At 36.0% G+C, this 23043-nt stretch overlaps 1 protein-coding gene across 1 annotated transcript in view; it reads right to left on the bottom strand.

Moving 5' to 3' along the window:
• Positions 1–23043, bottom strand: part of LOC141902145 (voltage-dependent calcium channel subunit alpha-2/delta-3-like) — a 167175-nt gene that overhangs the window by 24938 nt on the left and 119194 nt on the right. Inside the window, exons 14-28 of the mRNA XM_074789785.1 lie at positions 19864–19953; positions 18253–18285; positions 17210–17266; positions 16788–16826; positions 16305–16385; positions 15924–15998; positions 15752–15829; positions 12991–13020; positions 10835–10909; positions 10224–10285; positions 10056–10126; positions 9917–9971; positions 1839–1966; positions 394–499; positions 26–109 (exon numbers count right to left, since the gene is read on the bottom strand). Of these exons, the coding sequence (XP_074645886.1) occupies positions 26–109; positions 394–499; positions 1839–1966; positions 9917–9971; positions 10056–10126; positions 10224–10285; positions 10835–10909; positions 12991–13020; positions 15752–15829; positions 15924–15998; positions 16305–16385; positions 16788–16826; positions 17210–17266; positions 18253–18285; positions 19864–19953 (1064 nt within the window). The remainder of the gene's footprint in view (positions 1–25; positions 110–393; positions 500–1838; positions 1967–9916; positions 9972–10055; positions 10127–10223; positions 10286–10834; positions 10910–12990; positions 13021–15751; positions 15830–15923; positions 15999–16304; positions 16386–16787; positions 16827–17209; positions 17267–18252; positions 18286–19863; positions 19954–23043) is intronic.

The raw sequence follows: 23043 nt of genomic DNA, 5'->3' as shown, positions 1-23043 counted from the left end.
TGACCACACTCCTGTGCTAACTTACGGTAAAGTTGATGTTTCGTTAATATAGTCATAGGTTCTCGTAACTCCAGCCCTAGTTGCAACAAAGACCCTCTCCACATTGTACCTGAAAAGATGAGAACCAATATTACAGTACTGCATACACATACACATTATTTCAACAAGAAACACAGACATTAGTTATAGAAATCAAATCATTACAGGGGATGGTCTTGCATAAAGTCAGCTAGTAAATCTATTTAATTAAATTTCTTCCATAATTTCATTCATGAAAATAAACTCTAAAACTGAAATACTTCATTATTTCAGTTAATCCGATTGCCTTAATTAATGGTGATCCTGTTACTGAAACAGGAACCAGGGGCATGACAGCCTTCAGTCGATATTTACTTTTCGGCTTCTACTTGATGACTTGGCCATTTACTTTCCATCGATTCAGTTGCGTACAAATCAAAGAGCATACTCTTAACCAAGTGCATTCCAGGGTAGCCAGTACCTGAAAATATACATTGTAAAGAAGATTTAGCATTATTTCATATTTCCTAGCTCCAGTTTGATCACATGAGAATTTTCATAGCTTCATCCATACAGATGTACATTTTAAATCATTTCATAGACATGTCATATGATATACGTAAATATATTAAGGATCAATAAGTGACCAGTCTAGATGCAATCTAGACGGAATAATGACATCCACTCGAAAAATCATATTCAAAAAGACATGAAAATTTATGAAATAGAAATTTAGAGGCACGAAAACAATTTTTTCACAAAATAAATGCCCATTGTATCAGTTGTTATTTAGAAAAGCCAATATTGATAAATAGTACCTCCTAAATAACGCATCCAGGAAGAAAGACACTCTAAATATTTGGATGGATATATGAAAGCTGTGGGTACTGGAGTGTGTAATGGGTAGTGTAGTGTGATCTGTGTGCATTTGTGGCCAGCACACGGATCACATTGTTCAATGGGGTTTGGTCCAGGACTCGCGAGATTTTCAACAACACGGAAGTAACGTGTAATAAATGATGACTTGAATTGCATGACAACCTACCACCCCTCATTATCGTTGGAAAACTAAACGTTCGGCACTGACTAAAAATTAGTAATAACATTTTAGAAATGGCCAGAATTTTAACTTAGGTTCTATCTCATTTTTATTTTACAATTGCGATTGGTATAATTTTTTTTTAAACGGCCGTTAAGGCTTCATGTTTCGTCTGCAATTCACTGCAAATAGTTACGCAACTACGCACATTTAAGTGTTTTTGGCAGCTGTACACTCAATCGGCACCGTTCGTGACTAGCTTCACTGCGGAATTATCATTAATTAACATCGCCATATCATATCATCAACTTATATTGTGCCTTAAAACCCTAACAGCCGAAATAATTGAAATGCACACACGATTTCTATCATTGAAAATTGAGAGAGTGGCCATGTTTGTGTTTGCTGCTTCGCGTAAATCCCGCGCGGTGGCGCAACCGCGCGGAGTGGGGCCGATACGTCTAGTTTTTCATGTAAATTTGGGATGTAATCTCGGGAGCATTAAAAAAAGCTTAAAACAATTCAGCTGTACAGTTACCCAATGGAACTCCAGTAGAATCTGCCTCTGGCAGCGTCGGGACTGTAAATAGTTCACCGATTGACTTTATATCAAGTTGAGAATCAGGAAAAAAGAAGTTTTTAAAATTTCAATGACTTGAGGAGTTTAGCAGAGGAGTGTGCTGTTCATTCTTACATGGAAAACAATTTGCAAAAACAAGCCTTGTGTCTTAGTATTTGTAAAATAAGGTTAAAAGATGCAAAATCTACAAAAAAAACTTACGGTTACATCTTTCGATTATGACATTATTATTTTTCTTGATTTCTTGGACATATTTTTTGAATACTTCAACATAATTGTTATTCGGATTACTGTGGAGTGTTTCTTTAAATTCCAGCTCACATGGCTCCCTGAATTCATAGAAATAAACATATATATATATATATACAGATTAATAATGGCTAAGCATAATGCCGAAACTTATTTTTTCAGAAGTGTGCAGTTACTGGTATCTTAACTGCTGAAAAATAATGGTTGACATCTCATCTGCCCCAATTCACACACCAAGTTTCGGAAAAAAATACATTAAGATTGAAAGCTTATACTGAATGGCCGCTTTTATTAGGGTTTTCTGTTACATCACAGAAAACCCTATTGACATTGGCGTGTTTCTTATTAGGGTTTCTGCTGCCTCGGCAGAAACCCTATTGGATTCCTGCTGATTATTATTTTAACATATTTTCCACTGAGTTTCATCACATAAAAATCATCTTCTATTAGATTTGACTACTAACAACTTTGAAACGAAATGTTAAACTCTGATAATAATATAACAGTCTCTTTCTGCGCGTAGTTTCTATGGATGTACTGTGCTTCCTATTTTAAACTTGAAGTTACTTGAAGATAAAACTGGTGGAAATAGCAATCATCAATCATGGCGCGCATACTGGCGCGAATCTGAAAGTTTGTGACGTCATTTCATAAATAAATAAAGAAGGAAGGCTCTGAGAATATCCAAATCACAGGTTACTGTGAATAACTGGGGTTCGACCATTCACAAGTTAAGAATGTACTTCCTTGTTTGTGAAGTAAGTTTATTCATACTGTTATTAAAAGCAGTTCCTTTTAAACAATCTATAATAGTATAGTTTTGTTGGTGGATATCAATACTTCGAAAAATCACCAGCGGTTTATTTATTTTCTGTACTGGTACGCGTTTTCTTAATTGAATTGAATTGGTTCGGTCCAAAAGGCGAGTCATACTAGTTAGCGTCAGAAAATGTCAGCGTCGGTGATACCTTGTTATCGTCGATATTAAACGGTCTAAAGTCAGTTTATACATCACATACATTACAAATTGGAGGTCCCTTGTACATGTACATCACATCGTGACGCAGCGGCGATGGTAATGTCATAGAAGAACAAAGTCAGTTGAAAATACCTACCCACTGCACCGATAAAGAATGATTGCTAGCCAGAGACCAGTGACAGTCAGTAATGGGGAGTGATGGTACCGTTCGTGATTATGTTTTTATAATGGTTATTGGACGTCAATTTCATATGTGAATTGTAGTCCCCATCTGATCGCTTGACTTGTCAGACTGACTTGTCACTCCTCTACTAAATAGTAACACTATAAGGCCTTCCCTCCTGCATGTTTACCCTATAGGCCAAATTTGTGCTTTGGGCCAAATTCGGTTTTCTTATTGTCCAAGGGAATGGTAAAAACACCGTAGCTTCGTTCTTCTCGATGTTATTTCCCTGAAAACCTGGCACATTAGTACTTTGCGCGTAGTAGCACATGTGGGTCAACATATCCATGTTGTGAGTTGACCCCTAGGTGGCACTCAAAAAAACGGAATGTAACGAACTGATTTTGGGTGAAATCTTTGCTCGCATCCCTGAACGACATTCTATCCAGAAAGGCAGAAACCTGTTATCGCTGCTTGCAGCTATATTTATTATTATTTTATGTCACACTATTTTCACTAAAAGAACAAAGGCTTTGTTACCTTGCCGCTGCTGTCGATACAATCCGTATGATATCGTTCAGCTCACTGAGATCTACAAATACTCCGCGTGTTTTTGCACAAATCATCGTTACAAAAGCACTGTCGGGCCTTAAACATCGACAATTTAGCCCCATTCAAAGAGCCGACATGTTTTTCAAAGTCGTCTTTCCGAAATCTACCGCACGTTTCTTATCACGTCGATCATCAATTCAAGCATAAATTAACAAATTTATTACCCAAAGATTGCACATTCAGTCGCAGTTTAAAAAAACTAATTTTAACAATAGCTCTTTTCCTCATCAAATCATATTACCATTACACAGGAAATTTACTACTTTAGATTTTAAAAGCACTGTCGAGCCATTAACATCGACGAATCAACTTGTGTCACTACATCGTCGTTCCCGGGATCAGCTGCGAGTTTCTCCTCATCATGAGAATCAAATCGAGTACAAATTAATTTATTACTACCAGTGATTTGGCCGCGGGCATCAAGCAGTAAGTTTAACAATACCTATTTTTCTTTACCAAATTAACCGTGTATTTACTAAGATAAATCATTCGAGTACCGGGGAGTCGTAGGCCTAAACTAAACACGCCGAAGAGATATAGCGGAGAAAAGCTGCTGTGTAGACGAGGTATCTAAATAAAAGAATATATTACTTTATTGGGCCGCGGGCTTCAACCATTTATCAATACTCTATATTTCCTACAGTACATACCGATCTTTGTCAAATGCACAAGGTATTTACAAAATACAAGTATATAACACACTCCTATCCGTAAGCCGGACTCACACTTGACATTCGGAGTAAGCATTCGCCGTGGGGAAAGGGAGTTCGCTGTGTCGCTTGAAGTGTTTATCGGGTTGTACGCGACTTTAAGGCTTTAGGCCTACTGGTACTGAGCTTTACTGTCTCAAACAAACACAGTATATTTGTTGCGTTTATTAACGGACTCATTGGATTGAACTTCAAAACAAAATTTACGATATATAGGAGGGTTGTAATTCAATAGGCCTACGACCAATCTGTCCGGATGTTAGGCCTAAGCATATACATAGGCCTACATAGGCTAGTAGCCTCTACAAGGTTGAGGCTAAGTTCACTGTAAAGGAGGAATCAGATTTATTAAAATGCATGTTAATTAGTGATTAACTGGTTCTGACTTGCAACGATCAATCACAATTATCAATTTTATTGGCAAAAATGAAATTTTTTTGAAAATTTCGTCTGAGCAGACAGCTTTATAAGCCAGAATTTTCATGTGTGTTTTTTCATCATAAATGAAACTGGTATTTCATTAATTCCTAATGACTAAAGCCGGGTGTAGGTCGGCCTTGCGACGGCTTGGGACTCACAGCGACCGCCAGCGACGATTGTGTCGCAACGACTCATCGACCTACGCCCTTGCGACGGGTTGCGACTGTCAGCAACGCCAGTCACAAGGAGTTGCACGTGTTCTACTTTCTACGACTGTCACAACCGACCTACGCGCTCTTGCGACTGGCAAAAACTAGTCGTATCGTAACCGACTTGCACCAAAACTTGCGGAGCCCAAGAAATATCTTCTTTTTTTTTTTGTTCAATAGAACTTTCGCTCGAAAATTCTTTCGTCGGAACAAAATTTTTTTCGTTCGAACCAATAATATTCGGTTCGATTGAACCAATTTGGAAAATCGTTAGAACAAAGTTGAACAAACTTTTTTTTGTCCAAACGAAAGGTCTTTCGTTTGAACAATCGTTCGATCGAACAGAATCGTTTTAATTTGAACAGAATTTCCTTGTCAGAACATTAAGTTTTTCGTTTGAACAAGTATATTGTAGAAAGTTTTTTCTCCGAATCAAAAGTATTAAGCATTTCGTTAACAACAACAGAATTGTTTTCATTCAAACATTCGTTTGAAAAAAATTGTTTTCGCTCAACCAAATTTTTTTGCCGGGACAAAAAGTTTTTCATTTCAACAATAACATAGCTTTTTATTCGAACACATTCTTTTGTCAGAATGAAGAAAGGTTTTGGTTCAAACAAAAAGCGTATTGTTCAATCAAACAGAATCGTTTTCTTTCGAACAAGATTTTCTTGTCGAAACATTAAGTTTTTTGTTCGAACAGATATATTGTTCGATCGAAGCATTTTTCGTTCCAAAAAGCTAAATTCTGGTGGAACTAAATAGTCTTTTTGTTACAATGAGTAATCTTTATTCGAACAAAATAATCTTCTCATTTGAACACAAAGGTATAATCTGAACATAGGTTTACTTTGTATCCAATATCCATATTATCCCATTCAGGTTGAAGCCCATCTTCCATGTTTCTGACCATGAACAGAACACAGCTTGCTTATGTCGTTTTGGAAATATACTCTGTCCGGTACATTTTGAATTTCTCTGTATATCATCTATCAGGAGAGCGAAGAGAAGACGACTGAGGATACTACCTTGCGTGACTCCACTAGTTAGACCGATTTATTCCAAGATGAGACAGTTTCGTTGAATTCGGCCACCTGTTTTCGTTCAGAGAAATATGCTGAGCCATTTAAGCGACCCATCATTGATACTGTTTCCAAATAGCTTATTTAGTAATCGCTGATGTTGGACCTTATCAAATGCCTTTTTGAAATCCATAAAGGTTAATTGAGGCCTAACAGTCCATTTTCCAGAGTCAAATAACCATCTGGTCCAGTCATCCATGGTTTCAAAGTAGGCCTCATTGACTGTTTGTCAACCGTCCTTTTATAAAACCGTTTTGACAGTTGAACAGGATTCTAACTTCCCTTCGATTTTTATGGCATGTTGCGGCTGCATCAGCTTACACGCGATCGTCGACACAATATTCAGACAAGATCAAGAATACTAACAAGGATGTGCAGAAAACCCGTTATCGCTGCTTTGCAGCTATATTTTGATTTGCTTTTTCCTGAATTTTCCCTGATTATTCCCTGACATGCACATCGCTTTCCCTGACATGATCAGCTGACAATCCAATCAATCAACAGAGCCAAACATGTAAAACATAGATGGAAACATGGTTTGATTTCATGCGCTATCTAGCAATCTAAACAGATATCCCTTACATTTTACCAATCTTTAGCTTCTTTACAAAATTCCCCGACTTTTTTAAAGAAAAGAAACTTCACTGACTTTCAGGTAAGTGGCCACCCTACTATCAATCACTTGCCGGTTCAGGCTGGTTGGAAGATTGTTTGAGTGAACTAAAATCGCAATTTCAAAATATAGCTGCAAAGCAGCAATAATGGGTTTTCTGCACATCCTTGTTTGTATTCTTGATCTTGTCTGGATAATGTGTCGACCACGATCGCGTGTACGCGATGCAGCGAAACCATGCCATGAAATTGAAGTCAATTAGGCCTACTTTGAAACCATGGATGACTGGACCAGATAGTTATTTGACTCTGGAAAATCGAATGTTAGGCCTATTAGTATTTTTGGATTTCGAAGAAGCATTTGATAAGGTACAAAATCAGCGATTACTAAACAAGCTATTCGGAAACGGTATCAATGATGGGTCGTTTAAATGGCTCAGCAGATTTCTCTGAATGAAAACAGGTGGCCGAAATTAAAGGAACTGTCTCATCTTGGAATAAATCGGTCTAGCTAGTGGAATCACACAAGGAAGTATCCTAAATCGTCTTCTCTTCACTATCCTGATAGATGATATACAGAGTAATCAAAAATGTACCGGACAGAATATATTTCCAAAACGATCTGAACAAGCTGTGTTCTATTCATGGTCAGATAGTCGGGCTTCTACCTGGAAGGCATGATATGGATATTGGATACAAAGAAAACCCAGGTTCAGATTATACCTTTGTGTTCGAATGAGAAGATTATTTTGTTCGAATTAAGATTATTTATGATAACGAAGAATATCTAGTTCCACCAAAATTTTGCTCTTAGGAACGAAATACGCTTCGAACAATATATCTGTTGGAACAAAAAACGTAATGTTGAAAATCTTGTTCGAATAAAAACTTTTTATAATATTCTTCTTCGAAAGAAAATCTTAATGTTCCGACAAGAAAATTTTGTCCGAATGGGAACGTTTCTGCCCGACCGAACAATTGTCTGAACAAAAAACCCTTCGTTTGGGCAAAAATGTTTTTTCGAACAAAGAAAAGAACTTTGTTTTAACGATTCTTTCAAATTGGTTCAATCGAAAAAACTTTTATTCCGACGAAAAAACTTTTCCAGCGAAAGGTCTTTTGAACGAAAAAAAAAAGATCTTTCTAGGGGTCCGCAGTAACTTGAGTCATTAGGAATTAATGAAATACCAGTTTCATTAATGATGAAAAAACTCAAATGAAAACTCTGGTTTATAAAGCTGTCTGCTCAGACGAAATTTTCCAAAAAATCTTAATTTTTGCCAATAAAATATCGTTGTTAATTGTGATTTATCATTGCAAGTCAGAACCAGTTAATCACTCATACATGGATTTTAATAAATCTGATTCCTCCTTTACGGTGAACTTAGCTTTAACCTAGTAGAGGCTACTAGTATAGCCTATGCAGAACTATGTATATGCGTAGGCCTAACAACCGGACAGATTGGTCTTAGGCCTATTAAATTTCAACCCTCCTAAACATCGTATTCCTACACCATATTTAACAGGGATAGGTCCATGGGGTATTCAATTCGTAAAATCGATTTCATTTTCGGATTATGAAGAAAGAAATCGTTTGTAGGCCTACTTCATGTCGCAGCAATGTTGCCGATTTTTTTATTGCAAATTTTGTTTAAAGTTCAATCCACGAGTCCGTAAATAGTCACAACAATTATACTATGCTTGCTTAAAACAGTAAAGCTCAGTAGGCCTCGAGGTCGCGTACAACTCAATAAACACTTCAAGCGACCTACTGTCTGTCACACCTACTGTCCATGCGACGTTTTGGTCCGTTTATAATTTTGTTAATAATCGGTTTATCTCTAAATATTATGCATCAATTTGTTCAGTAAGGAATTTGCATTCAGAAATAAATCATGAAGTGGCAGAGATTTCTTTGTATTTTCATCTATCAGCAATAGTTTACCTTGCATACACTCGCGTAATGCTGAAAAACGGCTTTTATGGCCCATCACGTGGCGCACCTACTGTATTTTGATATGCTAATGAGCAGGTGATGACGTCTCTCTAACGTTTCCGAGCGTCCGTGGAGCGGATTTTTCAGCATTACGAGAACGTATGCAGAGTAAAATATCGTTCATAAATGAAGACAAAAACAACTTCAGTAAAAATTGTTGTTTATTTCTGAATGCAGTTCTCACTGAACAAATTGATGCATAATGAAGGTAGATAAACTGTTTATTAACGAAATACGGACCAAAACGTCGCACGGAGAGCAGGTGTGACAGACAGTAGAAACGATCTCCTATCCACCGCGTATGTAAATGTACTGATGAAGAAAATGGGTAATTGTTAAAATTTACTGTTTGAAAACCGCGGCTGAATGTGACGTCTTGCGGCAATAAATTTGTTTATTTTACACTTGAATTAATAATCGAAGTGACGAGCAACCTCCGGTGGATTTCGGGATGACGACTCAGAAAAACATGTCGCCTCATGGGGCTCAATTTTCGATGTTTACGGCCCATGTTACACATTCATGTTAATACGCACGGAGTATTTGTAGATCGAAGTGAGCTGAAGGATATCATACGGATTGTATCCGCAACATTGGCAAGGTAACAAAGCCTATGTTCTTTTACTGAAAATAGTGTGACATAAAATAATAATAATAAGAAACACGTGAATCTCAATAGGGTTTTCTGTGAAGTAACAGAAAACCCTAATTATGTACTTCCATTAAATCAAAAAATGCTGTTATTTCAACCACCAATCACGCAACCATATCTCTACTTCAATTTCCGATTTCACAATCAAACCCCCTGTTTTGCTCCCAGCAGGTGTGGTGGGTTTGTAAGGGGCAACAATCAAGTCAAATCAAATCAAACGAACTCTACTATATCCTGCTGAAGAGAAATTTAAGGGCAATAAACCTCCATTCAATAGGGCTGAATATATCTCACCTGCCCCGATCATTACAAGTTTCATAGAAATTCATCAAGAACGGTAGGTATCATGCTAACAAGAAATTTAAGAGAGCACACTATGAAACTTTAATCAAATTCCTATATTTTCAAAAAGGGCACTCTTCAGAAGTGGGGTGGTTGAGGGGCGGTTGGGCTTGAGAACCACCCCCCTAGATCGGCCACTTATAAAATGACATTGATTTCAATAACATCACAATTACTAAGCATATAGCCATAAAAATACCATTCGTGGCTTTTATATAATACAATTAATGTTTCACTGGAACTTAAAACTTACCAGTCAGCCAGATAGATAAGGGACTGAGGATGAAAAGTTTTTAGCCAATTTTCGTCTGGAATACGATTTTGAAAAACTTTGAATGTATCATGAAAATAACTGATTTAAAATGACAAGAAAGCTTTTCTCTGTTCCTTACTGTAATCTGCTGTATTCTTTATGGCTTCAATAACATACTGTCCATATCCAACTGGTAAAGCTATTCCAATGCTATCAATAAAAAAAGGTACGTGAAGATCTGTCGGGTATTTCGTATAAGTTAGGCTGATTGTATCATCAGCTCAAATCAAATGAAATTTAAACATACCTAAATGGTGTGTCTTTAACTTTCTTATAGAAATATACATTCTTCTGAATCGTAATTCTTCGCTAAAGATAGAATGGCAAACTAACTTGAAATGAGAGGAAAGCTTTCCTTAAACTGGGTAAACGTTTGACGTTCAACCTGTGTGTTTATTCTGGGGATAACATTTCCACTTGAAAATACTCTCATTGTAGCAATTCAGTATACACTGAATAAGGATTTTATAATTCTAGGTCTGGGAATATCTAGCAATTATAATTTTCACTATGCTAATTGTCGTTCCTTACTGGCCCTAGTACACTTAGCTTTACTTCCATCATTGATTGGTCTTTTTCTGTAAGATTGCTTGCCTTTCTAATTGACCCAGCCAACTTCATCGTTGAAATAGTGCTAGTATTTAAAGTCATCATCACACTGGCAATTTTGGACCGAGTAAAACAGGCCAAGAACCAGAACCAATTAACAATCATAAGGAATAATTTAACCTGTGCAGACATTTGGCACTGGTCTGGTCTGACGTTTTCGATCAGGCTAAATTTGGCGCTTGGAAAAATGCTTGCTGGATTACATTGAAAAGCCTTATTAACGGAGATAATTACAAATTGTTGTAATACCTGATCATCATAAAGCAGTTTTATTCTTTGTGTCATTGATCTCACTGAAACTGCATCAAACATACTAGTGCGCAGCTGAAAAATAAATATTTGAACTAGAATTTTGCATTCACCTATCGAACACATCCCCCGGACATCCCCAAAATATCCTACCAAACCCCGTTCACATACACATTGTTTTTTATGAAACTTTACATGCAGTTATTTCATATCTCATCAATTAATCCCATGAGATATCACTGCTCTTTGCAAAAGAATTCACAGTTACAAGCAAACATATGTACACATTTTTGGAATCAAAGAATGACGAGTCAACCATCTTGGATGACATCGTGACTTACATACACCTACTGATACATAATGTTATACAGTCAGATCGGCTTTATCCGGATTTTTGTCTTATCTGAACAATATTTGCAGTCCATTTGTTCATTAATATACACAAACAAAAATGAATCTTATTACGGATTTCACGTAAACTGGATGAATTTTGTTGGTTCAAAATTATCTGCATTCAGTGGATTCTACTGTATTACATTCTCATGTAAAGAAGATTCGTGCAGGAGCCGTGTTAACCGGGTTTAGATTCACCTGATGAAGCTTCTATACATTAGTAGTGAAAGCTCATACGTCTAATAAATAGTTAACCTATATAGTACTACCGGTCTCATGGTACTACTACTCTGGTCAGCCATCGAATGCAATTGAATGCAATTACTGTGTATTAAGAGTTATTGCATAACTTTATAGTACTGCACACCATTTACATTATAATTGTGTAATTCAAACTAGGGGTCCAGGGACACCATGCCCACTTGGGAAGTGGTTTCAATTGCTCAACAATCCAACAATTTCAATATTCAACACCCCTGGTGACCATATACAAAAACCAATGACCTTGATACTCACCACAATCATAGAACATGTCAGCAGCTACAATTTTGTAATCGATTGTGATAACAAAATATGCCCCGTTACCAATTTAATATGGAGATATTGTTATTCTACTATTCTACACCCCGGGTGACCATATGCAAAACCCTTTGACCTTGAAACTCACCATAATCATAGTGAATGTCATGAACTACAATTTTGCAATTGATCATGGTAACAAAATATGCCTAGGTACCAATCTAATAAGAAAATACTAAGATATTCTACTATTTAACGCCCCTGGTGACCATATGCAAAACCCAATGACCTTGAAACTCACCCCGATCATAGAACATGTCATGAGCTACAACTTTGCAATTGATCATGGTAACAAAATATGCCTAGGTACAAATATAATAAGGAAATACTAAGTTATTCTACTATTCAACGCCCTCTGGTGGCCATTTACAAAAAACCAATGACCTTGAATATACAAATACCAATGGCTTAGGTATCAATATGTGGAAAAACTTTTTTCCCCCTACGAAAGAGTAGCCTACTGTTGACACCAAGATGGCCACCAATCGCATGATAATAGGCTGATCAAAAATACCTGTCTCATGTATTAAAGATCATTTTCCATAGAATACCCATCACAAATTGCAATGAAAAATGACAAGCCAGTAGGAAGCTACAGGACTCAGAATTCGGGCCAAAATTGCCATTTTTGGGTACAAAAAAGGTCATAGGACGGCCATCTTGGATCTGTTTGACCCAATTTTTCTTATGCTGATGGGCCCTTGGGGGAATAAAATACATACAAAAGATCAAAGTAATTGATCAATGCATCTTCAAAATTTCCCTCAAAAACGTGTAAAAAGTGCTGATTTTGGTGAACAACAATGGCTGTCAGTCGGCCACGGAAGATGTGTCTAGGCTAGATACATGTGTAACCAAAATATCAAGACATTTTATCGAGGCGTCTTCCCAAAATAACTGGATTCCGTCTACGGACAGACGAACGAACAAACGGACGAACCACAGACGAAAAGTGAACGGCATAGCCCTCTGGGGCCAGTTGCACACTCGTGACTTAAGTGTTGGTCTTAAGTGGTCTTAAATCCTAAGAATGGTCTTAAGTTGTTAGATTGGCTATAGAACCAAATTGGTCTTAAGTCTAAGCCATGACTATGCAACCGGCCCCTGGGACTTAAGTCCTAAGTGGGCTAAAAAGGAATTCAAAGGTTCAAACAAACAGTTCATAAACAAAAACATATACATACCGTCATGTTGTATTCAGGGAGGCCCTTTATCTGTAAGATATGTGACAAAAGTGTATTCTCGACAATTTTTACATAACAAAATAAGGGTTGTTGTGAAGGATCGGTTTTAACTTTAACCAGGGTTGAACTGTTATTAACTTATACTTGACTTAAGCCTTTTTAGTTTATGTTGGCCTATAACTCGGTGTGGGTCTAAAGACCATGCCAACTGGGTGAAATGCTTGAAAATCTGAGAATTTCATGGTAGACCTTGTCATCAGCTAGTATTTTGCAATTTATTGTGGTTACAAAATATGCAAAGGAGCAATGAACATTTTTACATTTCAATAATAAACTACCCTTGTGGGGAGAACAAACAAGTGGCCCACGGGCCTTAACTGATGGTATCGCTACACTCAGCCACGGCACGAACCCCTGCCATACTAGACCGGGTGCGGCACCAATCAGATTACTCGTATATCCGTTGAGGTAGACTTCACAGTTAGAACTATAAATGGGAAAACCCGCACTAAAATGAAATGAGATATCTGATTGGTTGATAATGACATCATCTAAGCTGTGGATGTAGCAGCACACTCGGTCTAGAGTGGCAGGGTTTCGTACCGTGGCAATCTCGATGCCATCAGGTTTGAGTCCCTGCTGAGGGAGAATGTACAAAGTCTAAGCGTCAGATCCGAGGATGTTGCTATTGATATTTCTTGTCCACTTCGGGCAAATCGCAGCTCACATAGCGTTTATAGAGGGCTCAATGACATAACTTATGAGCCATAACACAGCAGCCGTCTAGATGTGCGTATACATGTACACCTCACAGCAACTACTGCCGGCCATGCCAGTCCAGCTCACCGAATGATTATGAACTGAGAAAACAGTGTAAAACGTCACATCGCGGCTATATCATCGCGATTTGGTACCAGTCTAATCAAGAATGAACTGCAGCGAAGGCAGACACATTGTAAGTTAATAAAGTTGCAGTAAACTCCCTTGTTATATCTCGTTTATGATTATGCCAATTCCCTACTCCTAAGATACCAATTCAACACTACTGCCACGCCTGCAGCTAGTACAAAATATTGCTGCTCGTTTAATTACTAGGACCAGAAAGTCTGAGCATATCATGCCTGTTTTAATTGATCTTCACTGGGTTCTATACATCAGCGAATTGATTATAAAGTTTTACTTATGTTCTTAAATGTATGAACAATATTGCCCCATTTTATCAACACAAACTAATATTGCCGTACCAACCTACTAGATCTCTTCGATCAGCACAAGATTACACCAGACTCGCATGTTCCTTAACTCCTTTGCGGCTCTAGGGCTTTCAGGTTTTATGTACCTATCGTACAGCTTAGAATTAAATTAACATCATTAACGTTTATTTTCCGTTTCGTTAATGTTTAAAACGGAAATAGATTGGCGTTTTGGAAAGAAATTAAACGCGTACCGTACATTGTTGTATCGGTTTTAAAACGCTTTCAAATCGCGTGTACAACACGTTTCAATTGGAACGATAAACGAGAACGCTACACGTTCAACACGAAAACGATGCGCCATTCTCGTTAAGTTAATTCTATGCTGTACCGTACGTAGTCTATGGAATTCCCCTCCCGAGTCAATAACGGAATGCATATTGAGTCAATAAGGGAATGCATATCAGTTAATTTTTTCAAATCCAATCTCCATACTGATCTTTTTAGATTAGCTTATTTTTAAGCTATTTTTGCTGATTGTGTGGTTCGTTTGTTTTAAAAAATGTCTTTTTATTTTCTCATACTTAAGAAATCTGATCTATCTGTACAGTATTTGATTATGCAAATTGGCATAGCGCAGCGTTCATCCGCGCATCAAAAGAAAGTATTTTTCATCAATATAACCTCTGATATGCCCAAAATAATCATTTGAAATTCAAATATGTTAAATTGAATTTACCTTTTAATAGAATACCCACAAACATATGTAATTGCCTCGACGATAGTATGGTAAAGGTGCATTGTGCTAAAGACTCGTTGATCATGACAGTATAAGATTTCCCATGCCCAAGCCCACAAAATGAGGGCAAAAAAAGGTCACAGGATGGCCACCTCGTTTCCGATACACATATACATATGCAACATCAAGAAAATTGACTGAAGAGTCCTGGAAATTGATTTCAGTGAACAACAATGGCTAGCAGTCACCCATACTGAATCTGATCATGCCAGTCCTTGGGTAACAGATAAGTCAAGGGCAGATACATATTGATATACCAGTATTACAAAATTTGATTTCCCATATTGCACATCATAACTGAAATATGATACATGTGTTCACTGAAGCAACACTTACGACTCTAACACTATGAAGTAACACTGACGGTGCTCAATTAACCCATTAGCACTCAAGCCACCCGAATCCGCCTGGCAATTTTTTCGTATGCTGCACAAAAACAGTTATAGTGGGATTCGAACCCAATAGCTTATGATTAACTAGACACCTTAAGTCCTCGAAATACCGAACAGAAATCAACATCTTTCTATTTGAAAATTCTCGAGTATTTGGCGCAAGAACATGACAGATCTGAGTGCTCACTTTAAATCCAAGTAAGTTTGGATGAATTTTGGGGGCCAAAAAGACACGATTTTGGCCCACCTCATCTTATCTTATATCATATGAAAGCCTCAACTATTTACTACAAAAAACACAAACTTGTAGTGCATGAAAATAAACACAATGCCAACATGTTCAAATCAGAGACCGGTTTTATGAAAAATGGCCTTACACTATCGTATTGCAACCTCTGTTCAACTTCAGCTAAGTCAACGCTATTATAATTAGGCTTTGGTTTTCCATCTGCTTGCTAAAAATGCATACAAAAACATATAATTACACAACTTAAATGATGATTCAATTAAAGATATTTCAATTGCTGCTGTTGCAAATATTTAACTTACCAAAGGGCGAAAGTCAGGATGGAATAATACGTAGCCATTATTGGCTATGCCAAATGAATAAGCATTCACGCCCAACTAAAATGTTAATACGTGAACCATTAATATCAGCAACAAAACATAATATATATTCAATTAAAATTCAATGAAAGCACCTTATCAAGCAAATTTTTGTGCCATGTATAACCTTGTTGCGTATAAATCATTTGTATCATGTTTAAACCAAGGGAGCAACAATTTTGGTAAGATTTTGATGACTTAATTTGCATAATCTGAACCTATTCAAGTCCACTTAGTAAATTTGAAGCCTCCTGAATGAAATTGAATCATCTGGAATTTTCTATATTCTTGACTTTTATAAACACTATGAAAATTCATGAATACCTTGTAGTTAGGAAGCAGATTGCTGAATTTCTTTATTGGAACATCAGTACCGGTAACGCCCAACAAAATTCCAGGATTTATCTAAAAACAATGACGGAAAACATGTATACATGCCAATATTCTATCATACATCCTGGCAGATAACATCGCTCGATGTTATATCTTAGTACCATAAACAATGAATTTGTTAGCACAATGTAGAAACCCTACTCAGCACATGTTTGTACATACACATGTCCATACATGTGCATGTATGTAGGCCAGTTGAAACATGCAACAACATTTGAAAAAAAAATTCACAGACACCAAATACCAGTTCCGCAATAATATACTGATGTAATGATATATTTTTGACCGAGTCAACCCAGAACTGCGGAACTGGACCGTTAAGTTTCAAATAAATAAATGTTTACAATGTTTATAGATATATAGATATGAATATAAAACCGCAGCCCAGCCCGTTAAGCGCATTATTGTACGTACTTTAGGTGGTTTTGATTTCTCACAATCACAATAATATTTCTGATAGAGGAAAAATAAACAGCTAATTAAATTAAACACTATCAATACACTAAAGTATTACAAGCAAATTTTCCACCCTGCGTCAAAGGTAATGGTACCTGGCTTATGACTTGTGAGTGGAATTATTAGAAAATCAAACTCTTAATTAGAACTTTATAATGTGAATAGGATCCAGTCTCACAAAAAAGTAATAAAATCAAATTTTTGGTTTGATTCCTATTGCTTACTTCATGTATTCATTAAATGGTTTGTACTTAACCGTTCTAAGGTTATACTTTTTATGGAACTAGACCCTAAGTTCTGATAACATTAACTCAAAAGAATTTTCAAAATCTTTCTAAACCCTATGATTCAAGTTAATTTGATTTGATTTCAGTACTTACTGTTGTATTTTTGATATTAAAAACAGGCATAGCAACAGAGGTCATCAGACGTTTTGACTGTAAAAAAAGAACAAAAAGATATTTACAAAAAAGGCACGTGATATAATTTTGTCGCCATCAATTCTGTATGAACCAAATATTCCAAAATATAAGTCCACTTCGTGTTGCGGTCGCCCAAGAATTTTAGCCTAAGAATTCACCCCGGGATTATTTATGTAACCCGTCTAAAAGTGGACATCAGTTTTCAGTATCATATCTCAGAAAAACAAACAACAAGGAATCGGGACAACTATGTCAGTGAGCTAGTTGATTATGTTATTTCCTTGAAAGATGACACAAGCTGTCAGTCTAGCGATTAAACAATACTAGAGATGATTTGGTACTCTATGAAAAGCATAAGCAGGATAAATCATGAATAATATAGAAATCGATACAATTGTTCATAATCAAATCTCAGAAATAAGCCAGACTCTCAGCGACTGCCCCCACACCACACCACACACAGCGTGTGTAGGATTATGCTTGTATGCAAGAGGAGAGTAGGGTTAGCTGTAAAAATCCCTAATTCTTCAAAGTATCGGATATTCCGATATCATGGATTTCCCAAACACTGGAAATTTTGGCTATACCTGGGAAAAAGAGAACATCACCATTGGCCTCGTACTGTCTTAAGTAACGCTATCGAGAGTTTCTGCAATATTTGAATAGCCAAGTTCGCTTTTTTCTTAAGTAAAGTTCTAAGTAAATCAATATAATAAAAAAACCTAGACCTATAGCTTTGACAATGCAGTTTTAAATACACTATCGCCATAAAGACCAATACTCTTTTAGTTACTCCAAGTATCCTAGGTTCCATATAGAATCTTTGCAAAAGTTGTTTTTTAAATACAAAGTGGATGTACTGCCATTTTGAAATTATTGCAGATCAGCCAGCTACAATCATGTTGTGCATCCCCAGATTTTAGAGAACTAAATTTGTCAATGCATTTTGAACACTACTCTAGTATTCTCAATAACTTAAGAGTAACATCAAAGTAACTTGCCTTCAAGGAAGCTATCACTTCACTGGGAGTTTTCTGTAAATGAATGAATGAAAAAGAAATGTTTTCATTAATTATAAATGAGAAAGACATTGGTTATTTCTTTGAATCCAGTAAGTTGATTTTTTAGTAAGTTGATTTTCAGACAGAAGCAAAAGAAAGATAATAAAATACCAGTCAAAAACAAACCATTCTACCAAGAATTTTCAAGCAAGTAAAAAATGAGTTTGATTCAAGTCTCATTGGATCAAAAAAGATGGACGAGCAAAACAGCTCCACATAGAGTTTAGGGAATTCATTTTTGCAGTCAAAATATATGTAAGACAATAGCAACTCGAATCGAAGAACAGTGGCACAAAATAACTAACTTATGAGACAATGAGTCAAACCTCTAAATGAAAAAGAAAATAAACAAACACCTAGTTGTAATTCATTGTGTCCAGTTACATGTGTTATCCACTTTAAAATCATTTCCTCCAGTAAAGATCTAAAAACTTTGCCCATGAACATCAGCAGTCACTAATCTGAGAAAGAACAATTACCTTTCAAATTTGTGTTTCTTAGTAGAAAACAGTCAGGATTCAAAGTAGTAATGTTTGAGACACTCTCAAATAGTAAAAGTCGGCACTTTTTATTGGAAAAATTGACACATCATTGAAAACTTCCAGTCATTACCGGTACTTATGTTTTTGTCATTGTTCATATTTGTTAGATTCATATCTAAAACTCAAAGTATGGCAAGCTAAAGCCAAAACTGACATTCACCATTGTACAAGATTGCTAACTATATTTCAAAATAACATGATTTTTGTAAGTTTTAACAATTGCCACAATTGCCAGGGAACTAGGATTTTTAATACATAGCTAAATAAGGTTACTTGCAGATTTGACTATGGTCATCACCCTTGAAATAAAACTAAAAACTTGCTTAAAGGGCAAATGCCATCAAAATTGTACTTTCCGTGATTTCTTAACCAGAGTATACATATAACGACCTGAGATGTGACTTATTGAAAAAAGGAGCACGAATTAGCCTTAATAGTTAGCGGAATAGTCATCTATTTATCCTTCACTCTGTGCGTATAGTTCATATTCAACCCGCGGGTGGCGCTATTTATGATGTTAACTATGACAATCAACACAAGCACGTGTGCGCGCTAGTACGCGTAGCCTATGTATAATCGATAAAATAAACCCCATTTGTTCACCGTATTCACTGACGCTACATACTTATATACGATTATCATGTCATATACAACGGTAGCAACACTATACAATGGTAAGAGTTTATTAATTCAAATCACTCCAAAACGATAAAATGTCCCATGAAATGTCTAGTGAAATGATTGGAAGCCGTGAGCGTTTGTCAGAGATGACGTCAGAAACACCCACCTGCTAAGATAAACAATAACAGTGAGCACGTGCTGAAATTGCCGATTTAAAAGTCACATTTCTCAGTAATGGCTGAACTAAAATTCAAACCAGTTCCATCTTTGATATTTGTGAATACATCACATTTGAAAATGAATTTTACACAATATTCTATTTTGATGGCATATGCTCTTTAAAGTAAGTAATTAATGAATTTGCCAACTACTAACACATAGAAATTACCTCCACCAATATTGGACTATGGTAGGATTCAGCATATTCTGGAGGAGTTACTTCCTCTTCAGCACTTACCCCATCCGGTTTATCCATTATCTATAGAAAAAGAAAGTATAAAAAATTCATTAAAAACCTATATCATTAGAAACCTATTTCAACTTTCCATATTTCTTACTCAGTTCTTCTAATTGAAACTTATATACAATTGAATTGTTGTATCAAACGCAAATATTTGTACTGGCTGTTTTAAGGTCCGATTTGACACGTAAGTCTATTGTAACAAGAGCTTCAAGGGACACTACCATGGCCAGCCTGTATCTATCGCTTTGAATGAAATGATTAAATTTGTGGGATATAGTTGATGAAATACACTATCTTCTTCAATTTAATTTACAGAATCCAATCATATTTTTTCAAGTAATACCGTTGACAGGAATAGATATTTCAAATCAATTTGGTTTTTTTCCTTAGTCTCAATGATTTGTGTGATAAATGGTAGATAGAATTAAAGTTGGATTTGATGTTTTATGTTGAATATAATTGAAGTGAATTGGATTTTAAATTTTTTTCAATGATTTGTGTGATAAATGGCAGATAAAATTAAAGTTGGATTTGATGTTTTATGTTGAATATAATTGAAGTGAATTGGATTTTACATTTTTTTCTGCATAGAATAAAATTGAATTTGCAATCCAAGGGCATTTACGTAGCATATCAGTCATCCACGCCTAAGGCACTGACATGAGAAAAGTTGATTCACCAAACCCTTGAACAATTTTTGAAGATAGATTTTCTGTGATGCTAGTTAAAAAATCCTCCCAAAAACTAAATCAACAGAGGATTTTGACAGTAATCGAACTTGAAATACAATTTTCAATTGTAAAGGCACCAGCACACCAGTGCATTTTGCACACGCATTTTCTGCAGTTCTAGGTTCATACACATTTAGCTCTGATTATAGGCCCCACACATGACCTAAAAATGCGCTCAGCAAATGGTGCTGCGGTAAGTGAGCATGCACCATAACAACCATATTTACTACATATCAGCACCATTTAAAAGCTACTTTTCATCGTTCTTGTCAAAATCTATCTGGAAAAAACTAAAGGAGTTTTTCTGTTCTATCACATCTACATCAAGATTGAGGATCTTGCAAGCGGAAAACTATGATTTAATCAATTCAAGTAACCCCATATACATACAGTAAGTGATAGTCATGTTATGAATCACCAATTTTAGAACGTAATGCCATGTTAGATATTTGGCGAACAGCAAAATGCGCTGGAAAAATCACCCGAATGAAAACTGCGCTGCATAGTTTGCATCCAATCAGCATTATTCGGCTTGTATGCGGGGCAGTAAGACAAACTCAGAATTAAAACAGCAGACAAAGTTGTGGGTACACTACTTGAACACCTGCTTATATCTGAAGCTCACCCAATTCAGGTACATTCGTAGGGGAATAGGTTCATGTCGCAGAAACAACTGATAACAATCACTTCGTAGAAGCCATTACGTTCAAACTTTGACTAAGCAGCCGGTTCAACATCCATATCCAATCTCATTCATTTTTTGACTGATTTATTTTGATGGCAGAGTCAAAAATAGCCAGACATTGAAGAATTTTAAACCTTAGCTTTTCAACAGGTATTCATTGTAAACCAATCTCAATGTTCAATGCAAGCCATAATATTTTCACCTGAAATCGATCCTTACCTAAATTTAGAGAGACAACCTATTTCGAAACATTTATGACTTCAAAAAAGAGCAAAAACATGACAAATGAAAGATTTATAGCACACAGAGATAAAAATTATGAGTAAAGAGGAAGATTTTGAAAAATTACTTTTAACAAAATTAAAAACCTCTATTCAAGAAGTTGATTTGATTTGTTAACAGAATACAATGAGTTTATGGACCATAGAATCAACACTTTCTTTGTGTAGTCAGCATCTCAACGAGCTTTTCAAAAGAACTTTGATTTAGATCAACATTTACAAGACTCAACAATATATAAATGCTAGGAGAAACACTGAATTTTGTCTCATAGTTATAAAATAAAATAACACCAGCTAGATGATAGCTTTAGATTTATACCACAGAGAATCATTGAAAACTAACTTTCTGTGAGTTTATTGATCTTGCAGTGAATCCCTGTTAAAATAAAGATACAACGTTATTATTCACGATAATCCCAATAGCGAAACTTGCACGTGACATAATTGTCAAAATAAAAACTGAAAAACTGCAACTATTAAAGATCTGGTTGAGATATGAGGCATGATTCCTTAATTCCTCGGTAATGCTTTTTTTTAATTACCAGGAATAAGGATTTTTCAGGTAAAAGGAAAAATTGTAAAAAAAGAAAAAAGATTTGGTCACACACAATTATGGAAGGGAACAGAAAAAAAAGAAAGCAGTTTTCTATCTTAAGCATTTTCCACATATCGATATGATCTTGGAAGCACTATGAAGAAATTTTTGATGTATTTAAGATGGAGCGTTTTTGAGTAGATGGAAGCTAAGGCTGCGATCAGTGTTTTCTGCTACATTCACAGAAAAGTCTATTGCCATTCTATTGATAATTATTATTACGTTTTTGCGACTTTGGCAATGTGATCTATACTTCTTACAGCCTTAGTGATAATAGATAAAACATTTCCATAGAGTTTCAGTCGTCTTGACCACCTATATGACTTAGTGGGTATTGTTCCGCATGAAAATTGTTTAAAGTTAATGACCTCAACCAATAGCGGGCATTTAATACTGATAGCCAAAAACGGTTTCTATTTCGCCTTTCTCAATTTCTTATAATTCAACACGGCACTTTTAGACATTTGGCACAGTGGAGTAGTTTATTCAAAGAGTAAAACAATTCTCTGACGCCAGCTGCAATATATAACAAGACACCCATGGACATCCATGGAAAATATAGCTAACGTCAATTATATTTGTCTTGCTTTTTCATGAACTCTAAATATGACAAATATACATGTTACATCCACATTTATGATAAATGATTATTCAGAATTCACAGCTATACCCCGAGATTTTAAAAGTTGTCAAATTTGAAAAATAAAACTTTTATCTGTTACTTCGAGAGGTTTCAATTGTGATAGGAACATATTGCAATATGATGTTTTTAACACAGGAACCAAAACTTCAGTTTTTCCTTCAGCCTGGCAA

The sequence above is a fragment of the Tubulanus polymorphus genome, chromosome 3 (genome assembly GCF_964204645.1).
Source record: "Tubulanus polymorphus chromosome 3, tnTubPoly1.2, whole genome shotgun sequence".
Classification (NCBI taxonomy): domain Eukaryota; kingdom Metazoa; phylum Nemertea; class Palaeonemertea; order Tubulaniformes; family Tubulanidae; genus Tubulanus; species Tubulanus polymorphus.
This window is presented reverse-complemented; position numbering and strand designations above follow the sequence as displayed.